The 20,029-nt window shown below is 37.6% G+C and overlaps 1 protein-coding gene and 1 long non-coding RNA gene across 3 annotated transcripts in view; both read right to left on the bottom strand.

The window, feature by feature from the left end:
- The window catches only part of bru1 (bruno 1), a 99,120-nt gene extending 79,752 nt beyond the window's left edge, over nucleotides 1-19,368 (bottom strand). For both annotated transcript variants that reach the window (XR_010436493.1, XM_064684472.1), the window contains exon 1: nucleotides 18,482-19,368. Coding sequence is in view for 1 of the 2 variants with exons in the window: in XM_064684472.1 (XP_064540542.1) it covers nucleotides 18,482-19,257 (776 nt within the window). In the remaining variant the exon portion in view is untranslated. The remainder of the gene's footprint in view (nucleotides 1-18,481) is intronic.
- An 83-nt stretch (nucleotides 19,369-19,451) lies between these two features.
- The window catches only part of LOC135429963 (uncharacterized), a 36,756-nt gene continuing 36,178 nt past the window's right edge, over nucleotides 19,452-20,029 (bottom strand). The window contains exon 2 of the long non-coding RNA XR_010436495.1: nucleotides 19,452-19,529. This is a non-coding gene — a long non-coding RNA (uncharacterized LOC135429963). The remainder of the gene's footprint in view (nucleotides 19,530-20,029) is intronic.

Below are 20,029 nucleotides of genomic sequence, written 5' to 3'. Positions count from 1 at the left end.
TGAGATATTTTTATAAGCAAATTAACTTGTATTTTTAATAAAACTGAAAAACAACTACAATTTGGCAAAAATCGAATAAAAAAACAAGTTGAGCGTGCGATTTAACTGAAGAAAAATTTGAGAATTATTTGGAATCTTCAATGTCGTAATTAGGTGTATTTTTTATTGAGCCTCACAATCTAGTAAAATTTGTTAAAAACGTTCCAGAATTTCGAATTGGGCTGAGCTATTATGGATTAAATTTACTTTCTGAAAAAGGACTTCTATTCTTTAATTGTGGAGAGTTTTGCTATCTCCAAACCACGATCCAAAATGTATGCGGTCTACATTTAATATTATTTATATTTTTTATAATATATTATTATTTATATTATATATTTATATATTATGACAAATCAAAATATAGCAACCAAATTTCTTTTGTAAAAGAAATATCAAAGTAAAAAATATATAAAAAAAAAATAGTAAAATTTTGTAACTATTTGCTGAAGAAACAGTTTTGTGCATCATTTAGGCCCAATGAAAAGAATTTGTAAAACTTATATATTAAAAAGCGTTACGCTCTTTAACAACATTTCCATGCACATTCGATAAATCGCACACGCTCTGCTACACGCTCGCATACCCTATATTATTGTGTGTACAGGGAATAACAACACTTTGCTGCGCAGCGATGCTTGGCCTGTTCGCTGGGCTGATTCACCAAAAACGGAGCAAGCAGCAACTCTCAGCATATATTGACACAGAAATTGTAGAGGGGGGCTCTGGATGGTTGTTAGCTGAAGCTTGTGCCAAAGCAAAAGCCTGGCTCAGTCAAAACTTTAACCCCTTGTACACCTATAAATTGCTCAGTGCGAGCCCAAAAGACGACACGTGGCGGCAACTTTTGGCCCATTTAAAGGAGCAGCAGCAGCAGCAGCAGGAGGGGGTGCTTATTAGCAAAGTGCATTCTTCAGACTCGCTCGCGTGCCTTCATTTAGTGAGTATATCTCCATATATATATATATCAAATGGCTGGTCTGGCTTCAGTTGCATATTTTAAACTTGTTGAACGAAAATTAAATTTTTAATGAATTTTGTGCGCAAAGTTTTCACGTGAGCCGAAAAACTATGGCAGCCAGTTTTAGCTTCGGCTTCGGCTCGAAGGGCTGCTGCTGGCCATTTTTCTGATTTAATTAAAACATTCTTTGAGCCGGGCTAAAAGTGTTGAAAATGCTGTAAGCGCTTGCCCAGGTAGAATTAATGCAACAAAGCTATTAAAAAGTTCGGCTTGATTTTTGTTTTCCCTTTTTTTTTTGTTGCAAACTGTTTAAAGCTGTCGCTGTTAGCTGCGGCTGAGGGAGGCGGCCTTTAAATTGTTTAAACTGTTTGCGCGGCGCTCGAAAGTAGGCAATAGATTTTGGCACCCAGACAGTGACTGCAATTTTGGCCTGTGGGCCGAATGCGAACCTGCGCCTGCTGGCCCATATATCAAAGCCGCTGCCAAGCCAAGCAAAAGCCATTGCCTGCTTAAACACACAGACAAACACACACACACACAAACACACACTAGTACTGCTGCGCCGGCACTTCAGCCTTATTGATTTTCAATTAAAAATGCACAAACTCCAAGCCAATTAGCCCAGTTTTGAGGCGGGCAACGCCGGCGACGACAGACAACCTGGAATGCGCCTGCCCAAAATGCTGCAACGGAAATTGCTTACAACAACAATTACCAGGACAACAATGTGCATGCCTTTGCGGGCGCGCTGGGGGCCGCCGGCTAAGGACAGGACATGCAGGACTGCAAACGCCACATGAATCGGCATAAAAGCTGCCACGTTACGTTATTGGTTTAGGCGCTTCAAAAGCGCGAGCTGACATTTTATAGATAACTGAAATATTCTATATATTATTATATATTATAATTATTATTAAATTAAAAGAAATTATAGAACATTAAATACATAATACTATCGAAAAAAGATTTTTAATGCAATTGATTATTTCGATACCAATTTTGTAAATTGACCCCAAGCGATAATTTTAAACGAGGCAGTTTGCCTTAACTAATTAATTTATAATCGATAGTTAATCAATTTCGATAATAGATTAAAAATAGTCATGATCAGTTTTTAAAGTTGCTTGCATGTATATACCAAATGTATAATAATTCGTTCAGCGAACGTCAAACGATAAATTCGACTATCGAGCAATCGATAGTGACCGCAATTAATTATTGGTCTAAGCAGACAGTATTTGATTCATTATACCCTTTGATATATCTATAGATATATATATTATACCCTACGATATATACAAAGTATGGTGTTTTTTTTTTAATTGTATCTATGCTAGCTGAAGCTTGAGACAGTAAGCAATTTTACCCGTCGATATATCCTATCTTCTAGTCAGAAAACACTTTCTATACATACATCGATACGATGAATATTATTAATTGGACATTATCATATTTTATTATCGCGTTGCATTTTTCTACAATTTAATTTAATTCTTTCTTACATTTTCCTAGGATTGATTTCGTTTCTATACAGGGCATTTGCAGTTCTATCAACTTATAACCGGTTTTATTCGTTTTCTTGCTGCACACAACACTTTTTTGGCGGCAAAGTGTTGACGTCGCTGTTGACGCGTCATCAGCGCAGCGTTGCAAGGCACTACTTCAACTGGCCACGCCTCTCAGCCATTGCCATAAACCTTAGCCCATGATTGCAGTCAGCCGCTAATTCGCATAGACCAGACGACAACTTGACGGGCACAGGCTGAGAGCGAGGCGGACGGCGGCGGCGCAGGTGAGTCAAATGACTCGCTGGTTGCCGAGCGCGGGTTGCAGCAGTTTGATTGACTGACTGACTGACTGACTAGGGGTACACAAGTGTGTTGCTTTTAAGGGTTGCGGGTGCGGTTCCGTTTATTAGCTGCACCACTCGAAGCTGCTGCCACAAATGTTGCTAACGATACTTTAGCTGGCAGACGGCGGCGATGTCAGTGGCCCAGACGACGCCTGTCAGCGTCTAGGCATGGAATTTCGAATGCAATTTCGGTTTTAATGCTTCGTCTGTGTGTGTTCGACTGTCTGTGAGCAGTTGAAAAAGTGTAGCATACTTATGTGCGTGCGGCAGAGAATGACAGCTTTAAGGCAAACGCCGAGTTTTGAGTTTGAGGTAAGCCTCACACAGGCGCAGTGGCAAACGTTATGTGGCAGCCTGTTTATGTCTAGTTGCTGCAGCTGCTATTCGCCCTGTCTGCCCCTACGACCCCTACCAATCCTTCGCACACTGTCTGCCATTTTGCAAACGCATTTGGCCGGAAATGATATCCACTGTGTTAAAGTCCGCATGTTGTACTCTAGTTGTTGTTGCTGCTGCTGCTGCCGTGTCGTGGTGTTGCATTTGCCGCTTCGTTGCACCGTCGATTGGCAACTGGCGGCGGCAACAACTCGGCCTTTGTCTTTAAGTGGCCAATGAACACGGACAGGTGCACAGACAAACAAATACGAAAAAGAAGCTGCCGATTGTAATGGGCAAAAATTTTCTGTGTGTGCTTTGCGCAGCTGTCAGTTTGCGTTTTTCCGATCAGCCAAAGCCTCTTAATTGAGAGCAAAGTTCACAAATAGTTGAAGTTATTCTGAAGTAGATACACAGTAATGAGTTATTTGAATCATGCACAAAGTGCACAGTTCTTACAAAAAATAAATACAAAATAAATATAAATATATTTATATATTATACTATTTTAATTTAGCAACATTTCTAATGTGAGTAACTTTTATTAATAACAAATTTGCTCTCAGGAAGATTACCCCAATCTTATTCCATTTAAATTTATATACGCTTCTCATTCAAGCTTTAAAATGCACAGGCTTTACAAATGGAACAAGTTGCCGTTTGCTTCTACGCACATTGCCCTTTATCTGAGTCCATTAACAAACCGCAGCATCATAAAACCAAAATGTTAATGTCAACAATTGCCAAGAACGTTGCTCACGCCAGAAGGGGAAAATAAGAAAGAAAAAAAAACGCCAAAGGCACACGCTGCGTATGCGCAATGCGCGCAAATTGCCGGCCAGGCGCACAAAAGCGATTTAGCGTATTAAAACGAAGGCAGAACCCACCCGAAAAAAGTAAAGAAAACCGCTTTTAATTCTTTTTTAAGCAAGCAAATAAAATTATGCAGCCGCGCCATAAACACGGCAAATAAATAATATGCACAGAGAAAACTCCCTCGAGTGCCTTCAATGGCTCGACAAAGAAAAGAAGAAAATGAAACACATTTCACATTTGGCTGGAAAGCAATGAAAAGCAGAAAACAAGTGCCAAAGACACGCTGCCAGAGAGTTATGTCTGTTGCAGACAAACAGACGGGGCGACGCAAAGCAGAGCAAAAAGTTGGGCCGCTGTCTTTTTGTTGTTGTTTTTTTTGTTTTTTGTTTATTTATTTTCTCTGTGTGTTTAATGAGCTAAGCGGAAGGAAGTCAGTCAGCGGGAACAAGAAAAAAAAACGTCAAAGTTGACGTCGTAATATTAAATAAATAAAAACAGGCAAACATTTTTAAAGTCTGGCAACGTGCGCTTTTCAGTTTTCATAAAGCAAAGCCGAAAATTAGCGAGCGTCTGTCACTTTTGCTTTCCTTTCTTTTCGGTTTTGGCCAAAAGTTGAATTTTGATTTAGCTCAGACAGCAGCCAGATGTTGCATGAACTCTAAAAAGTTTGAGGCAGCAGAGGGTCGCTCACAATTTAATCACCCTCCCACCGCTAACAACAACAATTCAGCCTGTCGTGAGTCTACACAACAGCTGGCTGCTGTCTGGGCCAACATTAAAAGATTTAATTTCTTTAAATCAACATTTTGGTACGGCACACTCAAATATAAATTGGAAGTTGAGTTAAGTTTAGAGTTGGGCTGTAGAATATTTATGTATTTAACATTTTTAATCAGTGTTGTGAAAGAAAATGACGGATACTCAGCAAGTGTTGGTAAATGTATGAACGTTGTGAAACATTGCAAAATAATATAAAAAAGATGTTGTAGCTTGATTCGGCTTGTATGTATATACATAACTCTAAGGCAAATATATTCTATGAGCTCTTAAAAACATAACGTAAGTAAAATAAGGAGTCGAACTGACAGTGCTCGGCAATGAGGTAAATGTTTGTAAGGAATTTCTACAAGATTTTCAAAATGAATAGTAAAATAAGGAGTCGAACTGGCAGTGCTTGAATATTTGACACCCTTAAAGTTTAGCGAGCTTAAGATGGTATTTATAAAATTTTAGGCATACAAAATTATAGTAGCTTCTTTCAAAATTGTTTTCTAAATCGATATATATCGATTACGGAAGAGCGCGAAATTATGAAGAAAAACACGGCATAAGAGAAGGCACAAGCCAACAGCAAGAGACAAGAAACACATAATATTAAAATAAACTAAGATAAACAATTAATTAAATATTTACGTAAATGTCTGTACAAGTGAGCGCAATTTTCTGTGTCTCTTTTGTGTATGTATATATAATTTTTGAAAATATATGTTATTGCAAAAATTTCTTATCTAACACTACAAAAGCTGCCATACATTCAATATACTCCTTTTTCAAAACTAAAAGCTGCAAGGCATAATGAGGGTGCCTTTCTTCAGGTTCAGCTTACAATATACACTACTTTCAGAATTTACATTTGCCCAACATTTATTCAGCCGCCACTTTAAAGTGCTGCGGCAAAACAAGCAAAAAAAAATGTTATCCCTAAGCTCTTGTAATGTAAAACACGTGCTAAATATGCCACAATAACAAGAAGAGGAACAAGGGGAACAGGGGGGCACAAGGCAAAAACACAAACAGGTAATAAAACACCGCCGTTTAGATATTTGACTAAGATTTTCAATAAAAACGCTGTGTGGCAACAATCCAACAATCCACAGGACTAGCCCAAATCTATGCCATAAGCCCAAGACAATCTAATTTTATAGCGCTCAATGCTTAGCCCAACTGATTTGCCAGTTGCCAGAGAGACTTTGGCGACGACTCGAAGAGGGGCGAGAGGTCGGTTTGCTGCCCAAATAAATTGCGGCAGTCAAATTGTAAGCCAAACCAGTCAGGCAGCAGTCCGACAGGCTGGCTGGCTGGCTGGCTGGTGGGCTGGTTGGAGGAGAGACCGTGTAATGCGCTCAATCAAAAGTCAAATGTCTAAAAATATTATGAAAAGCCTTTTTTGCAGGCTGGTACGCTGCGCACCAGCCACCCAGTCAGGCAGCCAGCCAGTCAGTCAGTCGTTCCCTTGGGGCGCTTTGGCTACGGGTTTGTTTACGTTCAGCTGCTGGCCAACGCCTGTTTAGCATTCATTTATGCTGGCCCGTCGGGTTTTTTCGTCTGCTGCCGCTTATCGCTTTGCCTACAACAAACACCAAATACACTCAGCGAAAAGGGCATTTCTTTACCTGAGAGCAATATTCATATTTGAATAATATTTGAATCCCAAGTTTACACTTTTATATTTTATGCTTATTTGAAGCTTAAACATTCATATTCAAAGTATATTTTTCGAAATATTTTGTGGATTATTTCTTTCCAGAATACTAGAAAGCGAACTTTTGAAAATATGCAGTACGTTCATTCAAAACTTCTTGGGCTTCTTTGAAGCGTGCAATATCTGGCAATAAGTTATAGTATGCTTAATTTAATAGCACTCTTTTTCTTATTCGAGTTTCAATACTGAATAGTTTATATTAGGATACACAATTTTAAAGATCAGAGTGTACTCGAAATTAAAAGAAGCATTATTCACTCTATTTAATATCATGTTTTTGTCGCAGTGTACGTACTTGTGCATATATATATGTATATAGTTGCAGCAATCAGTTTCGATTTCTTTTCATTAATACACTTTCCTGTTTGGCCTGGCAACTTGTTTCAGCTCACACCCCATCTGATAATACCTCTCACTCTCTCTCTCTCTCTCTCTGACTCTCTCCACAGCTCCACAGCAATCTTATGTATGTTTTTTTTCTATTATTGGCTCCATTTACTTTTCGCAGTTGCTGGCGCTTGGCTCTGTGTTTGTTTATGCTTCATTTTGATTTTCTCGGCTTAAATTGTATTTGTTGTTTCTATTTTCGTTAGTTATCCGAACGGTCAGCGAGGCAGGGACGTCTATTTTTCGTTTACATTGCCCCAAACCCAGCACCTCTCCCTCCCCCTCCTCCCAGAGTCCTGCTCCAGCTTACCGAACTCCATTTTGGTTTTCTCGTTTACCCTTTTGTTTGCTTTGTTAGTTGAGTCGTCGCCTCTAAGTTTATTTGTATTTTGCTTTATAAAGCGTTTCGGTTCCTCCTCTTTTTTTACTCCCACCCTCATTTTTTTTGCTGTAAGAGTTCATGTCTAAATTTATGTGGCCGCAATTTATTTAAATTTATGTGGCTTTTGTCAAATTGATTTCAATGTTAAGAAGGGTTGACAGGCTAAATGTGTGGGCAGAACGGACGGATCAAGCGTACGTCTGTGGCTCTTTTAACATTTTACAACACTGATTGAGTTAGCTTGAAAGGGCGGATGATAAAATGATGAAAAATGTGTGGCAGATAATCGAAAGCATATTAAATTGACAACTTTTATCAATAGGCATGCAAAATAAATGATATGGGAGGCACTAGCCGGAAGTATTTATATTTTGGAATAAAATTTAAAAATTATTTTTTTAATATAAATTTCAGATGGCATAGTTCATTATATAGTATATTGAATTGAGTAATTTTGTGTGCAGTTTAAATTTAAACGGTTCAGAAAATATATAAAGAGCAGACAGATGAATAAATATTAATAGAAAAAAAATTAATTAAAATAAAGCTGAAAAATATTTTCCGAAATATAATATAATTTATATCAGCTATTTTAATACACACCTAATGTTTTATAGTTTTTCTAGTTTTGATTCTAATTTCTAATTTTAATTAACCCAAAAAACATAATTGAGAGTGTATCAAATTAAATGAGTAAAATTAATTATATTTTGGAAAATAATTTATAATTTATTTAAAATATGTAAGATGCCCAAGTTCTTCATAGATTGCATTAAAAAACATGTGTGGAATAGAATATTAGATCGGCTCAGAAAATAAATTATTTGCAGGTAAATTAAGATTTTCGTCTAGTTAAAAAAATATATTATAATAATATATATTATTAGATTAGAAGACCATTAAACCATTATTGAGTGTGCAATAATATAGATAAAGAAGCCTAATTACTTAAGAAATCGCTGGCATAAAGAGCAACAATCGTTAACATTAGGCGCTATAAATAGCCGTTAAATCAATCAAAGTAAATTCCAACCAGTTCAATGTTAAACATTAATGCTAATGTCTAGTCAGAGCGCTTAACTATGCATTGCTTGGGTCCTGTCATTGTCAGCCACTTGATATTGATGAAGCAGGCAAAAAACAAATCATTAGTTGTGCCTTTTATGACAGGCCAAATAGGCACACAAGACCTCATAAAATGGGGGCACCCCCCCCCCCAAAAAAAATAGGCATTGATGGTGGTAGGTTGATTTCCTTATATAGCTGGTGGCGTAAAAAAAGGTTTCATATCAAAATGGCAATAAATAACAAACAATGCTGTCTGCAATTTTCCACTTTATAAAAGAAAAAGCCATAAACAAAAGACGCGTGGGAGGGGGCAGAGCCTGAAAATTATCATCTTGTTGTTGTTTCGAGTTTTGTTGTTTATTTATTTTTTTATTTTTGTTGGTTTGTTTTGTGCCTGTTGGCGCTCTCATAATGGCGCACCAAACGACCGGAAATGACTGACAGAGCGTTGGAGCTGGGTAGTTTGTGGCACCGCGAGGGTCAGGGCAGGTTTTGGGCGGAGGGGAAGTCGCCCAACTTGTAGCATATTTTTGTGCCTTGCAATTAATTAATCTCCAAGGTAATAACAAAAGCAACAGCAACAAAAACAACAACAAAAGCAACGACCTCGGCAATTGTTTTGCGCTTCATGTTTTATTGTTTTGTGCGCTTTTCGGGGCTGGCAATGAAAAACTGAACCAGCAAAAAAAAAAGAGTAAAAGGCAATAAAAAACAAGAAAATGTCTGCAACTCTTTGACGCTCGTGAGTTTGGCAACATATTTTTTTGCATTTCATTTCCTTTTTTTCCTCTTTTCGGATGGCGTTGAAGCGTCGTTTTAATTTATGAAATTGTTGACAAGCAACAGACTGTAGGGTAGGGCAATAGAAGAGTCGCATAGCGTGGAGTCAGGTAGGCAACCGAATAAGGTTCACATTCCATAAATATTGACTTTGAGACTAAAAATGATGAAAGAATGCGTTCCGGGCGCTATTTTAAGTGAGGCAATTATTATACTTATTAAAAATGTGCAGCCTCAAAGGACTACGATACACATTTGTTCGGCAAGACAGAGCTGAATTAACTTAAGATGGATCATTCACAGTTTGCTGAGTTCATAAATTAAAACAAAAATGAGTTACAAATGATTTTGCATTAATGATTTTGCAGATGCTTTTAAAAACAAAAATACAAGCTCTTTTCTGGCCCTGTGCCAATTCCGGGTCCGCCAACCCAGAAACATTTTGTAGCAATACATTTTTTTACAGCAGGAATCGAAAGCTGCCCAAATATAATATATTACTTAAGTAAAGTTGGTTTACAATAAGCAGTATTTCATGTAACAAGACTTTGCTAGCTTAAGCAAAGAAAAATAACATTAAATATTTCAATCGTTCAGATTAGACTCATATATTGCCCAAGTATAAAAATAAAGAACACTAAATATTCGAATAGCACAAAATAACCTTTCTCTATTTATGAAACATAAACCAGGACAGACCCTCAGCCCTTATGAAATGCAACAGCGAATTACCATTTAATGTTCGAAGCTAATTGAGGGGCAAATTGAAGCCGCACACTAAATTATGCAGTCGCAACAAATAAATAAAGCCGAAAAATAAAACTGGGCACAGGGCCGTTATTGTTGTTGTTGTTGGAGTTTGCATAAATATTGCAATTCGATTTTAATGAGCGGCAATCGCAAAAACAAACAACAACTCGCATAGAAAGTCGATGGTTCGAATCCATCGGGTAACGAAATACAAAACACATTCTCATTTGTTAAGCGGACAAGTGCAAATCAATGAACAGAGAGGGTCGAGAGAGCTGCCATTTATGCCCGGTCGGACGGTCGTTTGGTTTGCATTATATATGGTACATATAGATTTTTTTACAATTTACTTTTTTCTTGTGCGGTTTGTGCCCGCAAAATAACTCAGCTCGTTAACTGCACAAATAACATGTCAGCACTTTTGCAATGGAGCTTCAAACAGGGTCGAGAATGCGCCGCAAATTTGCGGCAGTCGAGAGAGCGAGACAGAGAGAGAGCGGAGAGGGGGAGACACGGTCTGCTGCTCGCTGGTCTGTTCCATCATTACTCAAGTGTCCTTAAGGTTCATACAAAATAAAATGAAAGAGCCCATGCACACACACTCACAAAATAAAACACGGCGTGGCTGTTCAAATAAAATACAGCCCGAGTTTGGGCTTAATGTCTGACCAAAAGTATTAATCACACACACACACACACACACATGCAGCCACACACTGTGTGGAAACACTCGCAGCGGTCTGCAAAGTTTTTTCCATATCGATGAGCCCTCGAGTGTGGAACAGAAACCAATAACTAAACCGTAAACCGTTTGCCCCAAAGTACAAGCCCCAAAATTAGTGAATGAAATGCCAAAGAGCAGTCGATATAAGAGTCGATGCTGCGGTTTTTGGTTAGCAAAAAGTGAAGAAGAAGATATGCATATAAAATTAAAAAACATAAACAAACCGAAAAAAGCACGGGTTGCGTGATGAACTGGCAGATACCCTATTGGCGGAGATGCTCGTAAATATTAGGAAAAAAATCTTATAGCACAAACATTAATCGGAGTTGCTCGTAAATACACCATTAAAAAATTAGATCATATAAAAACTATTTAATTGATGCTCTCTTAGATAACCTACATGAGGAATATCTAGCTGCTTGATTTTAAAATATTTATAAATATATATACAATATTTGTACAGAACTTTTAATTTTCCAGCAATGTGTTTTAAAAATGATTTTACAAAAAAAATGTGTATAACTATCTACATAGAAAAAATAAAAATATATATATATATATATAATATATACAAAGCATAAAAATAGACAAACATTCCCATACAGTATGTACAAATATGTATATATAATCTTGATCAGCATCAATATAAAGCATAAAAGTGTATGTATACGTACGCATACACACATATATACATATGTAGCATACATAGCTAGATACATACATACATACATATATGTACATACATTGATCACCAGCAAAGGATATGCCTAAATAACATTTCTTTAAAAACCTCAATTATTGCATAAGGCAAGTTTCGGCATTTTCTCGGATATCTTAAAAAGCATAAAGACCACCCAATGCTCTTTAACTAAGCATCATATACTCTACATATTACACTTTAAAACTACGGCCTGGAACACTTGGCGCCCAACAGTTGGCTATGCTGTGTAGTTGCGGTTCCTCAGGCCACATAATGTAAATAAAAATGAAATATAAATGTTTGCATATAGCAATAAAAACTAAATATATATAAAAATAAAAAAATAGAAGCAAAATAAAAGTTTGTGCAAAAAGTGAAAACAGCGTGGAGCATTAATAAAATAAGCAGCACCGGCGCCGTTTGCTGTGCTATAGTTTTTTTTTCAACTTTTTTCCAAACCATTTTATACAGTTCTCAACTGTTTTTGTTGTTTTTTATTATTTCTTTTTCTATTGCATGCAAGCGCCTCGAAAATTGCGGTTAGTTTTGTTCGGCTCCGCTTGTGCTCCTATTGCAAGTGAGTGTGTGTGTGTGTGTGCGTGTGTGTTTGTGTTTGTTTTTGTAACTGCGTTGTGGTCTCCTCTCGGCTACAGTTGGCTGACTACGGCAGCCATCAGGCAGCGTTTCCCAGCCACGCCCCTACCGCCCCTCTAGCTGCGACCCTCTATACGCCGCAATGGCAAAACAAAAGCTGCAAAGCTGTTACCCATTTTCCAAGACCCCTCCCCACTCTGCCCCCGCACAAACTCCATAAAGCCAGACCCACCCCAACAAGCTGTGCCCTGTCTGTGTCTCAGTTGGAGTGTGCGTGTGTGTGTGTGTGTGTGTTTGTGTGTGTCTGCTTGCCGCCGCTTGGTTCATTGATTTTGGTGTGGAAATGAACTTTGCTAGTTTTTTGGTTTTTGTGGCATCGTCAGCGTCAGCGTCAACGTCAACGTCGCTAGCTGCTAGCTGAATTTTTCCTCTTGCCCTTTTCTTTGTTTTTTTTTCTGCCTTAACTAGATTTTCGGCACTTTGTAAGCATTATTTGTTTTCGCTTTTATTTATGTTGCGGTCTGTTTTGTTTAGCATGCAATTTCTGTTTCCGGACCTTGTTATTAAAGTAACAATTCACAAAAGATGCAAGCGAAAGAAATTGGTTAGCAAATGAAATTTGCACAATAAAATGAAAACTAATTTTTAAGATTTGTTTGCGTAGATTGCATGTAAATCAAACCCAAAAGCTAACAAATTTACTTCTAAACTTATTTCGGTTTCAGTTTAAGCAACAACATGAGAAATCAACTCTTAGTTTAGCCCCACAAATTGTTTAATGAATTTATCAACAGCATTTAGCAAACGCTTAAGAAAAACATTTCATTTCATATAAATACCCAGAGCTATTGCACTATTTAAAATATTGTTTTTAACACTAAAAAGCTAATATCACATTTTATTTTTGGAAAACAATACTAAAACCAGTTTTATCGCTCGCTTTGCCACAAATATTTGTTAGGCTGACAGCTGGTTTCATTTTTGCCATGTGGCAAAAATATCACGTATGCGTCAAAAAAAACATGCGCTCCATTCAAACTTTTCCCATGCATATAATTTATATGCAATTCCGTTTTTTTTTTTTGATTATTTAAATAACAAATTTTGCCAAATAGCTTTGAACAATGAATGCGTATGCTAAATAGACACGCCCCTAACACACACACACACACACATACACTCTCCTTTAAACAAACATACAAATGCCAAAAAATGTTGAGCATTTATGCATAAACAATTTTCATAAAATAATAAAGCTGCACACATACATATGCACATACGCTTGACTAATATATAGAAAACCCGCTGCATGTCGAGCAAGGACATGGCAGAAATGTAAAAAAAAAAAACGAGAAAGTAAGGCTATCTTTGGCACGCCGAAGATTTAATACCCTTTTAGAATTTTGTAGTTAAGCTCGTAAATAAGTTTGATGAAAATATCTTAGCTATAGAATATTTTGCCATTACCTACTTTTCGGCCGATTGTTTCTATGGCGTCTATTGGATATTGGAAGAGACGGACTTATGCAAAGTTTCAAGACGATAGCTGAGAGATAACTGAGGGACTAGTTCGTATAGAAATAGACAGAGGCTATATCAACTCGGCTGTTGATGCTGATCTAGAATATATATTCTTTTTCGGAGAAGTCTCCTTCTGTTTCACATGTGTTGACTAAATTATAACACCCACACAAGGGTAAAATATATGTGGATATATCAAATTGTTGCACACATTTATGTACACACAAATATCCTTTTTTTCTTGGCTTCCATAACAGACAAAATTTTGAGCTCTCAGTGGGTTAGCCGTGAAAATATGGTCGAGATTCTCGCTGAGCTACTGTGCAGCTAAATTAGCCTGGTCTGGCTTAAGGGTCAGAAAAACAAGAACAACAGCCGCAGGAGAAGCAGCTGCAGCAACAACAATTTAAGCCGAAGGTTGCAACGCGCCACGCGCAACTGCAACAATTGAAATGAAAATGTAGATTGTGTGTGTGTGAGTGTGTGTGTGTGTAGCTCTGAGTGGGTGCTGCATTGTTATTCTTGTTGCTTTGGCATGCATAATAGAGAATGCAAAGCCAAAGCCAAAAGGCGCCAAGCACTCAACGAGACTAAGGGTTGGACTTTCTATAGCCAGCGCAGGAATGTCTATATGCAAACGCTTCTGACTATTTCCCTATCTCTCAAAGGGCATACTGGCTTAGAGAAGTAACGCATAATAATTTTATGCGAATCGAAATTGAATTGATGTTGCCAGGAAAATAGTGTAAAGAAATACAAGTTGGGAATTAAATTGTCTTCAAACAAACACAAAGCAATGGCAACGTCTTTTTGACTGCATAAGCGAGGGGTTTGCGATTTTTGATCGGGAAAATGGTCGGAAGAAAGCGCGTGCTAATTTCACAGTTTCCTACTTGAAAACATTTCTGGAAGGGTAATATAGCGTTATTTTTACGAATATTTAGAAGTTCATTTGACGCTTTACAAGCATAAGAATAGATTAAATCAATCTTTTCAGAGAAATAATTGTTGATCGCCTCAAGCTGCAATACGATAAAAAAACTAACGTACCATAATAATCGATTTTACTTAATGGCGATAATAAAAATTTATATTTGGGGTACGTACACTTTGTAGGCGTACATGTTGCTGCTTACATACATATGCCTCTTTTAACCATTTACAGGGTATACATTAACAATTTGCCTTACAGGCAATGGTCATCTCTCTCGCAGTCAATAAGCTCTCCTATTAACAGAAGTGTGACTAAAGTGAACCGATATTCGACTTATTTATAAGGGTAATCGATAAATTATCGTTATCGTGGCGATATCTAAAAAGTTTCACGCCCATTTTCATATATATTTGCAGAGTATGCAGGTCTTAATGAATCGACCTTACATTTTTTGTACTAATCTATACATCTAAATCGATGCTTTAAGCACAGCTATTAGAGTATTAAGCGCGAGATTTAGCCAAGGTGATTCCGTCTAAGGTACACACAGACACACGCACGTGAACTTAACTAGCTTCATACATATGTAGCTCCGTCTACCCTACCTACAACTCACAATGTTTGCTCGCCTTCGTGTCCGAGCTCGTCTTTGCACACCCTGATCCACCCTGCCCCACCCACAGGACTCGCCGGGTAGCCACTTTAATAAATGAAAAACCATCCAATTTTTGTTTACTTGCAAGTGTTTGTTCACGTTTGTTTATTGTTGTAGCTGTTGTTGTTGCTGCTGTTTTGTTGTGTTGCAGTTGTTGTTGTTGGCTATTTGGTGGCGCTTTTGTCACTCGGCATTTCACTTTCACTGAAATTCCCTGCGGGCCGGGACTCTCATTTTGTTTTGTACAGCGCAAAGCAAATAGAATTTCACGTAATTATTATGGATAGTCGCTTTATCTGTGTCATCAGCTCGTAATTTAACCTTTCTATCTGTATTTGCTTTCTCTCTCTCTCTCTCGCTCAGTTGCTTTCTTCCTGGCGATACTCTAATTGGCTGTTGGCCCCGTCACATGCAAATCCCTCGTTTCTCACTGATTTCGATTACCCAGCGCCGACTACTTTTCATTTTTATTTATTTTCTCTCTTTTTTTTAAGGCTAATTGCATTACAGCACGCGCTTTAAAGTCAATGAACGGTTAGCTCGACATTTTTCAACAAAAAAGGCGGCGTGGCGCCAGGCTCAAGCACGCAAATGTCAACAACAACAGCAAGAACAACAACATTAACAAGCTGTACAACAAATTGCAAAAGAACAATAAACAATAAAATGTCATATATGGCATGCGGCAGCAGCGCACTCCTGAGCATTTTTATCTTGTGCATAAAAATAAAAGATTTGCCTTTCAGAATGCATTAAAATAGCCACGAAAGGTGAAATACACGACGCGAAAAGTGGGGATTGTATTAAAGTATGTTTGCAAATTATGATGCCAGAACAGAAAAGATTGGCATTTAAAATTAAATAAATTAAAAATGTATATTATCAACATTTTTTGTTGAAAATATATCTTATATATCGTGGAGACAAAAGAAGGCCCAAAGATACAAATATTGCATTAAATATAGTATATGTAACATATTAATATACATATATTAAAAAAAAATTATATTTTTACTAAACCAAAACTCTTAAAAGTTGTCTAAGCAATAAATTTAATATAAAAATGCAATTGCAAAAATATATATACACCTATATAAGTATGTATACATAAATGTTATACATTAAGATATATATATAATATAATATTAGTAGAAATTTTAATATTAACAGAATTAAGCCATAATAACAAAAGAATAACTCTCTCATATTCTACCTATGCATAAAAACAAAAAAATGTAGTCAATATAAAAAATACTTCAATATGTACTCGTATGTAAGTAGAATTTCCAGCTAAAATAGCCATTTTCTCACAGTGTAATTAAGTTGGGTGCACAGCTGTCAGAATGGCGCCTACGCCCAAGCACCAAAATATATTTGCATGTGTGAAAAAGAAAGAGCAGGAACATGGGCAACAAGGGCAAACCGAGGGCAAACTCGCTGCGGGCAGTCGTTAAGTCAAAGGGCTACGTTACTTGGGCAACACACACAAATCAAAGTAAAACACGAAAAACAATATGTCAAATGTTATTATACATTAAATTAGTTAAGAGTAATAAAATGCACAAACAAACATGTGTAGGTATAATAAAGTTAAATGTCGTCTCTCTCTGTGTGTGTGTGTGTGCGTGTCACTGGGTTTGTTAGCTGGCCATCTCTGTCTAACTTTACCCAGCTCACTCTCTCCCTCTCTCTCTCTTTCACTGTCTCTCTTTCTTAGTTCATAGCTTGAGACGTTGTTACAACATTTACCCAGCAGCAATTTGTCACGTGAATTTCAGTTGCTTCTTATTGTTGTTGTTGCTGTTCTTTAGTTGCCCCATTGTTGTTGTTGTTTTTGTGACATTTCTGTTTGTTACGTTGAGCCGAGGCAAAGCCAACAAATTACAAATGTTTCGAGTCACAAAATTCTGTTGCATGCTTTGAGGCGTTTCTGCCTTCTTTTTTTGTGGATTTACCTTGTTTTGTGATTCTCGACGTGTTTACGTGTTGAAGACACAACATGACAGACTACATAACGATTCGCAGACACAATGAATGAATAAACCGAATGCTGTGAGTACATTCAAAGGACTAGCCAAGAGTAGGCGTACATTCAACAATTGGTTGGTCGAGAGCTTTGATATTTAGTTTGCCATTTGAATGTCTGCACTTTTTTTTTAAATTAATTTTTTAGAAGTAATTATAATAATAATTAATTATAATAATAATTCAAAATTATTAATATATAAAAAATTTAATTATTAATCAAAATTTTTAGGCATGAATTAATTAATTAAATTAATTAATTTTTAAAAATGTATATATATTTTTTATAAGTGTGAATAGCTTGCTTCAAGCATAATTTAAATATTTTGCTAAGCTTGAGTATATTAAAATAAAGACGTTATTTAGCAAATTAACTTTTCAATTTATTTTATTTTAAACTCATTTTTTCAATACTTTGCAAAGCAGTCTTTATATTTATCCCACAGACTAGATTTCTTGTCTTTAAATGTCATTCTGTACGTAATTAATGGCCATCACTCAATTACAGCAAACCCATTTAAATAAAAAAAGTTTTTATCAGCTATGCTGCAATTAACTGCCAGATAATTTATTGTTTTCAAACATTTACTCACAGCCAGCGGCAAATAAATTGAATTAAATGTGAATGTCTATTTATATTTAAAGAAAAGAGAAGTTGGCAGCACTGTCTGTACGAAAGGTGGCAACACTGCACTAATATCTGCATGTCAAATATCTGACAGGAGCAAGAGTTGGCTGTAAATTGATTTGCTGCTAACAGCAAGAAAAAAAAAATAAAATTAACATTGATAGCTCGTTAAAATTGATGTTAATTGTGAAGCATTTTTCTTGATTAAATCGATTACTGAAAATCGATAGCTGTAAATTAACTATCTAATAAATACTCAGAGCTAATGAACAAGCTATTTGAACTGTTGTCTCTGTTTGTATATGCTTCAGCTCCTGTCTTCAGCACACCTGAGGGAATAAGAGTGCACTTTACACACCTGTTCAGTCATGTGAATAACATTCTGACTACCCCCTGTCGTTCTATATATATATATATTCTTTTTAATGCATTTTTACTGTATGAAGAACAACAGGCCGCGCTCAACGGTTGCTTGTTGATTTGAGTTAATGAATTAAGTTTGTTTTAAAAATAATTTTTCCCTTTTTTTTTCTTCTTTTTTGTGAAGTGCATGCAAACATGCAATGTCTGGGATAAGTATGAAACAATAAAAATAGGGTATATAATACATATATATATATAAATAGAAGGGAGAGAAAAAAATGGTTGTTTATGGTTATAAAAGGGTACTAATTAGCAAGGGGCAAGGGGTGGGTGGGGGTATATTGCGTGATATGCAACAAATATGACAGCTTTAAGATGGAACATAACGTGCACTAGTAGTTGGGCAATTTGTGTTTAGTCTGTGGGCGTGGCGGCAGACACTCACCTATCCCTCAGGCAAATTTTGTACTCATGCTGCGAGTCGTGGTCACTGTTGCAGCTATCATTATAATTAACGGCAGACTGGCGCTCTCTTTCCTGTTGCTGTTGCAAGTTGATCAGCTGCTTGTGGAACAGTTCCTGCTGTGATTGCAGCAGTTCCTGATGATGATCCTGCAGCGCGGCCAAATGCGATAGCTGTTGCTGATATGGCGATTGCTGTTGCTGTTGATGTTGCTGCTGCTGCTGTTGCTGTTGATGCTGCGGTGGACTGTGCTGCTGCTGCAACGCAGGTGACACTGGCCGCAACGGACGCTGATATGGATGATGATAATGCTGCTGCTGCTGCTGATGCCTAGCATGACCATTACCTGACTTGCTCGCCGCTGCCGCTGCCGCCGCCGCTGCAGCCTGTGCGCTATGATTGAGCAGGTGCATATTCTGGCTGCTGCGGCGATGTGTGAGCAGCGTTAGACAACTTTTTGTATCCACTTCAGCCAAGCCAAACTCGAGCTCGGCCTGTGCCTGCTGCTCGTATGCATGCTGCGCCTGTTGCAATCTCTCGCGTTCGCTGCGCGGCGAATTGGCCAACTGTTCGGCAGGTGGTTCGATCTCAACGGCTGAGTAATCATAGTCCAGTTGATGCCGTGTTCCATGATGCTGATGCGCCGGATGATGCGCATTATTTGTTGGCTTATTGCCATTGGCACTGGCCGCCACGGCGCCTGTGCCCGGCGTCGCCTTGGCAATTTTACCTGCCAGCGCGTCCAGAGAACTGAGCATGATTTGATGACGGTCTCTCTTTATCTTTCTCTATATTATCGCTCTGAATCTTTAATCGCCCTCTGCCTCTTTTGCTCTGTTTATTTTTCACTTTTCTAGAGTTTTCCACGCGTTTTCCTAGCCCTGCTTGATTTTATGTAATTTTGCAAAATATTATTTTTCTGAGAGTTCTTGCTGTTGTTGTTGCTCACTTGCGTTGCGCTCTTTAGTATTTCTCACTTTCTCTTCTGTCGTCAGTTTAGCTATATTTGCCCTGTTTATTGTTTACTTGCCTGAGGGAAAAGTTGGGAGGCAAATTGCAAATTGGATTAGTACAAATAAACGCCAAAAAATGAAATTAGTTGGTTAAGATGGTTGTGTGACGGCGACCTTGACAATCATTGCACACACACACATGTATGCAAACCCACACACACACACATATACATATAAATTGTCTTTGTTAAAAGTCTCTTTCAGTCTTTCGGTCGCGCCCCTCGCTCTTGTGCACTGACATTTGCGTTTCTTATTGTCCTGAAAGTCGCCCATGTGCGCTGTGTGCATGTGTGTGTTGGTGTGGGTGTGTGTGTGTTGTGCGCGTGTATGTCCGTGCCTCGGTGTGTGTGTGTTTACGTTGCATTTGTGTTTATTTTGTAGCTTAGGTCAGCTACATTTCACTTAAGCTGGTGCTAGAAACTCTTCTACAAAATGCCAACGCACAAACACAAAACATATAAAGCACACACACACCCTAGCAGTGTGTGTGTGAGTGTCTGCAAGTGTGTGGTTGTAA

Source organism: Drosophila montana, unplaced genomic scaffold, assembly GCF_035044405.1.
Source record: "Drosophila montana isolate Dmon_TW-CO22-7 unplaced genomic scaffold, ASM3504440v1 contig_2747_1, whole genome shotgun sequence".
In the NCBI taxonomy this organism is placed as follows: domain Eukaryota; kingdom Metazoa; phylum Arthropoda; class Insecta; order Diptera; family Drosophilidae; genus Drosophila; species Drosophila montana.
This window is presented reverse-complemented; position numbering and strand designations above follow the sequence as displayed.